The sequence below is a fragment of the Cynoglossus semilaevis genome, chromosome 4 (assembly GCF_000523025.1).
Source record: "Cynoglossus semilaevis isolate Cse_v1.0 chromosome 4, Cse_v1.0, whole genome shotgun sequence".
NCBI classification, from domain to species: Eukaryota; Metazoa; Chordata; class Actinopteri; order Pleuronectiformes; family Cynoglossidae; genus Cynoglossus; species Cynoglossus semilaevis.
In genome coordinates, this window is record NC_024310.1 from 3,751,338 (window position 1) to 3,761,364 (window position 10,027).

Genomic DNA, 10,027 nt, shown 5'->3' on the forward strand with positions numbered 1-10,027 from the left:
GGGGGGGGGCTTGGTTTTGCAACAGAACATTTAATCCTCACCCTCCGTCCTGTGTGAAGCATGATGATCGATTTGTACCATTCTCTTTTCTGAGGAAGTGTCACGTTGAAACCGTATCAGGCTGTCATGGCCGCACTGCATTTTCTGAAGTCTGCCCTGGATGGAGAGACACACAGAGAGTTGGAGGAGGAAAAAGTTATTTTTATTTTTATCTTCATTCGCCACCCTGAGCTCTGCTGCCGCGCAGAAACGTTTTGGGTAATCTGTATTTGTTTATGCACAACTCCGTGTGCGTTTGTGCCGTGGTATTTATATGAAAGATTGATGTCGACCAAAGTGCCTGCCACGCTGCATCGGTTTGGGCCCACGCTGAGCAGGAGGTGAGGGAAGGCGCATGTGCCTATCAATAATGCAACCTCCGCCAGGCTCTTTACGGAGGTGAGGGTTGGAGTGCATGCAATGAATAAGACGTAGAGAGATCGTGTTGAATTGTTTGATTATGGAGTTTTGGTAAAGGACGGAATTATTATAGGTTTAGTGTACGGTATTTATGTACCCTATTTTCTGGACTATAAGTCGCACCAGCCAAAAAATGCAAAACATATATCGGTATATTTTACCAAATCTGAGACCAAGAACAGACATTTGATCTTGTTATGATAATAATTGAATAGAGAATAACAGGGTGAATAGGTGTGTTTAATATATAATTTTAATATATATGTTACACCTGAGTATAAGTCGCATACCCAGCCAAAGGATAAAAAAATAGGGTGACTTATAGACGGGGAAATACAATAATAAATCATACCTGAGTATAAGTCGCATACCCAGCCAAAAATAGGGTGACTTATAGTCGGGGAAATACAACAATAAATCATAGAGCAACTGCAATATTTTGTAATATATGCATATAATAAATATATAAACATATATGTATATAAACATACAAATATATATGCAACCATTACAGAAAGGTCTGGGCTCATCATAGACGTCATTATCTGATGAAAGTGTCAGTTTATTTCTCCATTAAAGTTTTGTTTTTAATTATTAATAAAAGCACTGATGAAACTTTTTTTTTTCAATAAAATTAACACTGTTAAATACTTTTCTAATCCAATCAGAATTTATTGGAAAAACAAAACCGGATGCAATTAAAAAAGCAAGTGAAATTAAAACGATCTCTAACGTAACCTGGAAATGTGTGTAATTTACTAGACGTCGACAAGGACCAATTATAGGTCTGTAATGAAACAGTTTGCAGGAACAGGGACAGGGTGCTTTGTTGTTGACTTGAAAAGGGAAACAATACATCACTGAGGTGGTTAATGCACTTGAACTATATTTTAATCAGGAAAATAAATTATATTACATTGTTTTTAATTAGATTTATAATAAAAACTTGTTTACTACAGGGTGACATGTTCTTTATTTTCTAAATGTACTTTTAATCACTTAATATTAGAAGTTTTTTTCAGTCTGAGTTCACGGTCCAATTCTGGGATGTGATTTCATTAGGAGCTCGACCTTTTTTTAAGCAGGAACGATTTTTTTTAAGGAGTGTTGGGTTGATCCTGAAAATATTTTTAATCAAATATTCTTAATCAGTTAGATTTATTATATTCTAATATTCAACCTGAGACAGTCAAAGGTCTAAGCACTCCTACTGAGACATCTATTTCAAAAATTTGTCAAAATTCTAATATAATATCATATATTTTTATAGCAACTCAAGTGTGATTTTTGTGTAAAAAAATTAAAAACCTGCGACAAAAACCTCAGCGCAAACCTGACAGTCTTTATGTTATCGCAGCGTGCCCTCATTTTAGTTTTATTGTGGAGTGAAGAGTGGCGAGAGCCCGAGGGCCAGCAGAGGTGACATAATGTCCCCTCTCTAACTACCAAACCACACGGGGCAAACAATGACAGTGACACTGCTGTTTGTGTGTGTGTGTGTGTGTGTGAGTGTGTGTGCAGCTGATTTGTTTTTGGTAAATACTATTGTTGTGGGGACACTTTTGTGGAACATTTTCCACATCCTCACTGACTGAGAGGCCATATTGGGTTTTCAGATTTACTTCAGGATTAGGGATGAGAATTACAGTCTAGGGTAGGATTAAGTCAGTAAAGGTAAGGGGCCCAGAAAAGAGGGTAATGGTTTGTGTGTGTGAGAGAGAGAGACAAAGGTCAGGTTGATGTACTTCTATCAAACATTAATAAAATGTCATTTAATTTTTATAAATCATTAAACCGAGTGTTGATTACAGGACCCTACAGGGTTTTTGTTTTTGTCTTGGTGTCAGCATTCCAGAGACTAAAATAACATCCGTCTCATGTTATGGTCTATGAGTGAGCAAAAAATGGGATTCTGAGTACACTATTTTTACTTTTTAGTATTGTATTAATCCCTACAGGGAAACGGACTCTCTGAACTCCAATAATTAACACAGGAGCTGTCGCTTGCAGTTTCTAGTCATGCTAGACTGGGGTGTCAAACATATGGCCCATGGACCAAAACCGGCCCGCTGGGAGGTTCAATCTGGCCCACTTGGTGAAGTTCGGTGAATTTATTGCTATTTATAGGTAATTATATAATGATTGTACAGATCCAGCCCACTTGACATCAATCAGGCTGAATGTGGCCCCTGAACTAAAATTATTTTTGACACCCCTGTGGTAGACATACAGGCGACATAGGCTGTAGGGTTTCTAATTACACATAAATATAGATTCTGTATTCATCTGGCACAGAAGACCTGAAACATGTGGCTGCAGAACCTGTCACTTCACCTTCCCATGCCCTGTCATGCTCTGTCAGTAAAGTTTGTGCAGCCGAGAACCTTGTCTGGAGCTCTTGATGTAAATAAAACTCCGTCGGTGAAGAGTCAAACTGTCGCTTGTCATTACATTCACTTCCTCCCTGTCTCCGCTTCTACTTCTGATGCAAATTGGGCCGAATGACAGCATCAAATCACTGCAGCTGGTTCCTGATGGAGGTGAAAGGTGCAATCACATCACATTTCTCACAATATGGGTGCTGTGGATTTAACCGTTAAAAAAAAAAAATACTGCTGACGACTTATCTGCTACCATGTCGGTTAGAAGGTTAATGACGCAGACGCGGTGACGCAAGAGTTTTGGAGCAGCCTGTCACTGCCTGACAGGGAGGTCCTGAGAAACTGCTGAGTGAGGATGCACGCGTGAAAGCGTAACCGCTGACGTTGGTAGTCAATCAGTATCTGTCGTACGGACAACCCTTTTCCAGGACCTTCCTCGTCTTTACCTAAACAAACATTAGAGCTCACTCCTGTTCCTGTGTGTTGCCCTTTGGGAACATGCATGCACAACAGTGCTCGCTGTTCTTGGAACCTGATTCCATACTCAGAACAGACACTGGCTAATAAAGCTGACGGCCGACTTTCTTCTCGCTGCTATAGCACCCTGGTGTTTGACTCCCCAGCCTCTGTGACTCCTGGGTTTCATCCCCCTCAGCTCTGCCTCCCCCGCCATCTGTCTCTCTCTCTCTCTTTTCTGTTGTATTTCCCCATCCATGTGCTGTATGTTTTTTAAAAGCCATCACTTTAATAATATTGATGAATGCTGTTGGTTGGAATTTTATCATCTGTACTTTCCCTCTCTCCCTTGAAAGAATTTATATAATTTCTATAATTTTTATCAAACCAATTCATTAGCTTAGCTGATGGGATCAGACCCCGCCATCTGGTTCTATGTACGCACAAAAAAAAAAACAACAACAAAAAAAAAACCCTTACTTCTGACACCGCTGCCACCCTGAACCTCTTTAAACCGTTAAATAATTTCTTCCTTAAGGCCCGCTGATTTGTGTCTCACCTCAGAGAGTAAATCTTAACTGGACCAGCTTGCTACAGATCAATAAAACTGACCCTGGGTCAGCCGAGTAGTGGATGACAGATCTGGGACCAGGTGTCGTAAAAAGTTTCTGGTTTAGTGGGAGAACACAAAACAGTGGAGCATAAGTCGTGCTATATGGGAAGAAAGGGCGAAGGGAAGGGAACGCTGTGATGAGAGTGAAGAGATGCAGTGGTTTTTTTCACTGAATTAAATGAACAAACACAAATATCTCATTAGAAGAACCAGAACTAAAGTCATGAGATAAAATAAAATCCACCGTCGACTCTCGCTGTTTCATGCACTCACACTTGTGAGAGTCTTGGCGATCACTCAGGGCACGTGTCGGCGTCCTCTTTCCATTTGTCACACATGTCCAGTCTTGGCTCAGTGCATCCTTACACATCTCTCTCTCTTTTTATTTTAAGCGTGCCCTCAGTCTGCACTGATCTGTAGTTGTACAACATCCGTGTAATGATTTTAAAAGCAGACCGCAGCATTTGTTTTAATTTAACGCATCATTGCACCGGCATGATTGATTACAAAGATTAAGACTAATGTAATTAAGCTAAAAATAAGTTCCTGCCATTAATGCTGTGCTTTTCCTGACAAACACTTTGAGTCTGAGGAGAAAAAAAACAAAAGTGTTTCTGTTTTAAAGACTTTTCACCTGCCTTAAAGCTCAGCAGATGTGAAGCCACAAATATGCATCTAGCTTTAATGTGCAGAGGTCCATTCTATACAGAGCCAGAACATTAGCGGGCTGCAGAAGTGCAGCGACAGCCGTGTTGGTGAGGTGATCACCTAACATCTGGCGCTCTTTCCCCCAACATTTTCACTTTTCTTTGGGCAAAAATAGCTCTGCAGTAATCCTCAAACAACCTTTTCGTTTCACTACTACCCTCAGTGTAACGACAGACCTTTCCACCTTTATCTTTCTGTCTACATTTAGACTAATCTAGAAACTCTGGACCCTCGTGGTCGAACTCCTCTCCACCTGGCTGTGACACTGGGATACCTGGACTGCGCCAGAGTCCTGCTGCAGCACGGAGCAGACGTTAGCAAGGAGAATCGCAATGGATGGACCGGTGAGTGTGACCGCACGCATTCTGTGTACAATCAAATCCTTGAATTAATACTGGACCAACTCCTTCTAACACAGGAGTGTCAAACGCATTTTGGTTCAGAGGCCCAGATGTCAAGTCAGTTGGACTTGTTAAATCAAAACATAATTACTTATGAAAAACAATAAGTGCATGTTCCTGCCCTTGTTTCCCTGCAAATAAGTACAAGAACATTGGAAAATATTAATACTTAATGAAATATAATTTAACAAAGTATCACCAACATGAAAAAAACAAAATTCATCATGCAGTTTGAAAGCGGATTGAACCCCCTAGCGGACCTGATTTGGCCCGCAGGCTATATGTTTGACACCCCTGTTCTAGAAAAACTTTTTTTTTAAGCAATACTTCTTACATTAAGAAACTTTGCCAAAGGTAAATGCAGTTATTAAGGCAAGTAATTATTACTCTGTGGTATGAATATAAACAGTGAGACAAATATGAATAAATAGTGGGTTTGCAATGTACAAACAGTATTTACCATGAATATTTAAATGACCCTCAGAGGTGAACGCCATCATTTCAGACTCATTAATATAAAACTGCGTCTAATTACCATCCATCTGGTGATGTCATTTGTATGGAAGTAAAAGATGGAAGTCATCTGTTATGATACACATATCAATCTGACTTCCAGGACAGACAGCTGAGACCACAGTGGGACAGACAGACCCAGAACCGTCTCTGGGTCTGTTTGATGCAAAGAAGCAGCCGTGCATTCATTTTGTGCAGAAACAGTACACAGTCCAGTCCAGTATAATTCATCCCATAAATTGTTCATAAAGAACAAACAGTTCTGGGAGCAGCGCCCCCCAGCTGCACCCCTGCTTGGAACTATTTGCAAACGCGTCCACACTTTTAATTCCCACTGGTCGGATTTTCATTTAAACTGATGAGAATTCTGCTCAGTTTTGGTCCCTGTGTGACTTTGACTGCATTAGACAAAAGGACAAATCACCCATAATGCCTCTCTCTGCTGACTCTGTGCAGTGCAGTGAGGCGGTAGTACAATTGGCAAAAAAAACAAAAACAAATGGAATTAAATTTATATGGAATTGCACCATATCATTCAGTTTAACATCCTAATTTAATCCCTATCTAGAGATAACACTTGTTTTATTCCAAAAATGAGCCGTATATTGACCAATAAACATTTTTTTTAAATTGTAGCACGCCTTGTGCGCTGCGTAGCACAGTGAAAGTCTATAATTGTTAGCAGCAGCTCTTCCTCTGGCCTACTTCAGTTCCACTTCAATCCCCACCGGCCCCTAAACTTCTGGAGAACATCAATTTTAGATGAGGCTTCAGTGAACGTCTCTGCTTTACTCTCACTCTCTGTCTGTCTCTCTCAGTTCTCCAGGAGGCGGTGAGCACCAGAGATCCAGAATTAGTGCGTCTCGTGCTCCGTTACCGTGACTACCAGAGGACTGCCAAGCGACTGGCGGGCATCCCCGTCCTCCTGGAGCGGCTTCGCCAAGTGGGATTTCACACACATGCACACACTGAGTGGGAGAGGGGAGGGAGTGAGAGTGGAAGAGATGCTGTGATGTGACCACACATACATGAAACATAACACAGACCAAACTAAATCTGCAAAGGCACAGGCGTGGGATTGGTGAAGTGTCTGTTTGAAAATATTTAAATGTATAAATAATACTTGTGAAAATATATCCTTAATTGTTTTGTAAATATATTTGAACACTTGCTACACAAGGTAGGAAATACACGCAGTGGATGCTCATTCTTGATTTGACTGCCACCTGAATTGAACTACTTTTGATAAACCTGGTAATATGTATTTTCTTATCTGTACAAATCACTGTATGAGGTGCTGCCACCTAGTGACTGGAGGCCTGGTTATCAGGCAAGAATTACAGCAGCAGCAGCACACTTTTTGTCCAGCATTCCATGTTCCATTGAAAGCCTCTCACACCTTACCTCCCCCCGAACTCACCCCCTTCCCCAGGGGTAAAAGTACTCTCTTAGCTGAAGGCAACAACCTTCTTCTATACATTTGGGCTGTAATAGTGAGATGAGGTCTAATCAGTCATAACGCGTCTCACACGTCAAACCTCTACCGCAGCAGAAAGAAATGTGTCAAAAAAGTTGAGTCCAGTTTTTCTGTTAAAGAAAAAAACTCTTTTTTTTTTCTTCTTAGATACGGTACAGAACGAAGACAAGACAAACGCATGTCTGAGTCCAGTTTTTCTGTTAAAGAAAAATTCTCTTTTTTCCTTCTTAGATACGGTACAGAATGAATACAAGACAAACGCATGTGTTTAGCTTAAAACTGTCAGTTACTTCTTCCACCAACCGCCCAGCACGTGACCTCGTCCCTGATCTGTTGTTCTCAGCCACATTATTCTCAGCCTCTTCCTCGGAATCATGACTTCCTCTCAGTCTCCGTGTCTCTATTTCATTATTATATTAATACTTTGGTCTCTGCTTCCTGTGCTGTTCACTGCTGCTCAATGGCCATTTCTGCTCCTCTCCTGCTCTGTGTCCAGGCCCAGGACTTCTACGTGGAGATGAAATGGGAGTTCACCAGCTGGGGTGAGTGCAGTCTCTGCGTCAGTCCAGTGTCAGTCCTGTCAGAACTAATCGTGTTAACGTCTCCCTCTGGAGCTGAGGAGGTTTGATTCTTCCTGTCAGAGTGGACTCAGAGTGCACATACACACACACACACACACACTTCCTGCCCAGCTAATTGTTAACAGCATTTTAAACCCCAAACCACAAGTACACGTATCTTCACAACAGTTTCTAGTAAGCGTTATAAATGAGCGTCCACTGAAATGAAAATAATGGTGCTGTGAAAAGAACGACCCACGAGGAGTAAAAGTGTATTATCTGCTGTAGCTGCTGATGAATGTGGTGTGTGTTTAATGAGGCACACCGAGGTTCAGACCACATCTGTGTGTTTGTCCTCAGTGCCCTTGGTGTCACGGATCTGCCCCAGCGACACCTACAGGGTTTGGAAGAGTGGTCAGTGTCTGCGTGTGGACACCACCCTGATGGGCTTTGAACAGATGACCTGGCAGAGAGGAAACCGCAGCTTCATTTTCAGGGGTCAAGGTCAGGGTTTGAACTCCACCGTTGATCCACAGTACATGCATGACCGTTCTGCCAGGTTACATTCATATTGAGAAATATTACCCATATTATTATACTATATGATTATTAGGTACATTTTCTTTCTTTTCTTTCTTCTCCGACCTTCCACCTGAGTCTACATTTTCTTTCTTTTCTTTCTTCTCCAACCTTCCACCTGAGTCTCTGACCTCAATCATTCTCTCATATTTCTACTTTCTTCCCCGACAGACTCTCGTGCAGAGGTGATGGAGGTCGACCACGACAGGCAGCTGGTGTTTTGCGAGACTCTGCCCGTGTCGTCTCTCACTGCCCTCTCACCCGACCGGGGGAATCCCTGCGCCTGCAGCAGCACCGCCACAAGTCTGGGTGTTCTGGGAGGGATGCAGCCCAGTGACGAGCAGGTAGCAGCCAGACTGACCGCACCTGTGGTCACCACGCAGCTGGACACACGCAACATCGCCTTTGAGAGGTCAGGCATCTTCTGAGTTACAGCTCCCAACTCTCAAAATATCAAGGATAAACATCAGGGTTTTGATTTCCTCAAGTCCATGCAGGAGTAATTCTTCATCCTGCGGCAGCAACAAAATCGCTGCAAACAGGAGATGGGTTTTACTTCAGGCTTGTTTTCCTCCCTCAGAGGGTAAACACATCACTCCTGAGCCGTTACTGTTGAGTGACTTTCACTCATGTTCCACACATCCTCACACAGCCTCGCCGCAGCCACAGTGACACGTTCTTTGATAGCTGTCAAAATGCACATCACAAAATCAGAGAAACTGAGAAGGAACAGAACCAGAAGAAATCAGAGTCATGGAAAGTGGTCAGAGCCAAAAACTAAAGGGTTAAACTGGGTCATTTGTTCATCAAAATCACTTTTGTTGGTTTCTGTCATTGTGACAAATGTTCTCAACTTTTGCTGCAGTTGCATTTTTAGCCTCATGCTGTACCTCATATTAGAGTTATTATTAACCAACTAACTAGAAGGTAGGAGACCAGAGAGAGTGGATGTGAATCAGGAGAAGACAGTGACGACGGTGGAGGAAGATTTGATGAGAGATTTTATGGAATTCTGCCGTTAAATTAAGGAACAGGAGGAGAAGATCATTAGTGATTTTTCACTGAGCGCTGTTTTAGTTTCTGTTTCAGTTTCAGTTCATGCACAGGCTGAAAACCAGAGTGATGTTTTTTCTGGAAGCTAATTATCAGTGAGATTTTTGTGAACCTTGAGAGCAATGAGTGTTTGACAGATGAGGGAGTTAAGAGGTTGGTCTGAAGGAAAATAAACTTGTAATGAAGTAAATTATGTTACTGGTCTGGTCATCTGTGACAGGTTTTGAAGTTTGATTGTACATCACATTATTAAATACACTGAGCTGAAGCGAAGAAAACAGGTTTGTTTTTGTTTTTACAGTAATTCTCTTTTTTTGTTGTATAAAAAATACATTTTTTATTGGAATGGTTTTAAAGCAGTCATTCCAGTCAGAGTGTGAGATAAGACTGGTGTAACACAAAAGGAATGGACCTTCAAATGGCAGAACAAGAGACAGTCTTGGTCAGAGAGAGAGAGAGGGTAAGGAAGGGAGAGAGAGAGGTAAATATAGAAAACCAGAAGACCCAAAAAGTGTAAGAATCTCAGGGGTGAGAGAAGAGTTGATGTTCGGGCCACACAGTTAAAAATGGTAAATCAAAAATTAATTTGTCTTCCACTGCGTGGGCGATAAAACACTCGACTGTGGGTTGGAGAAAAACTGCAAAAATAGAGTAAAACCAAGGAAGTGGATGTTACTGGAGGAAATAGGAAAGAGAGCAAAGAGAGGAGAGATGAGTCAGAGCCGTGGTGACGGGGTAATCGTCTCCCCGTCAGACTGTCAGAGACCTCAGTGTCACCTCTGAGCACACTTCCTTAGTCAGCACTTCTCTCCACATGCCAATATTTT

At 41.8% G+C, this 10,027-nt stretch overlaps 1 protein-coding gene across 1 annotated transcript in view; it reads left to right on the forward strand.

Moving 5' to 3' along the window:
• Nucleotides 1-10,027, forward strand: part of ankrd13b (ankyrin repeat domain 13B) — a 33,864-nt gene that overhangs the window by 7,958 nt on the left and 15,879 nt on the right. The window contains exons 2-6 of the mRNA XM_025055214.1: nt 4,826-4,961; nt 6,350-6,474; nt 7,505-7,550; nt 7,929-8,072; nt 8,319-8,559. Coding sequence (XP_024910982.1) covers nt 4,826-4,961; nt 6,350-6,474; nt 7,505-7,550; nt 7,929-8,072; nt 8,319-8,559 — 692 coding nt within the window. The remainder of the gene's footprint in view (nt 1-4,825; nt 4,962-6,349; nt 6,475-7,504; nt 7,551-7,928; nt 8,073-8,318; nt 8,560-10,027) is intronic.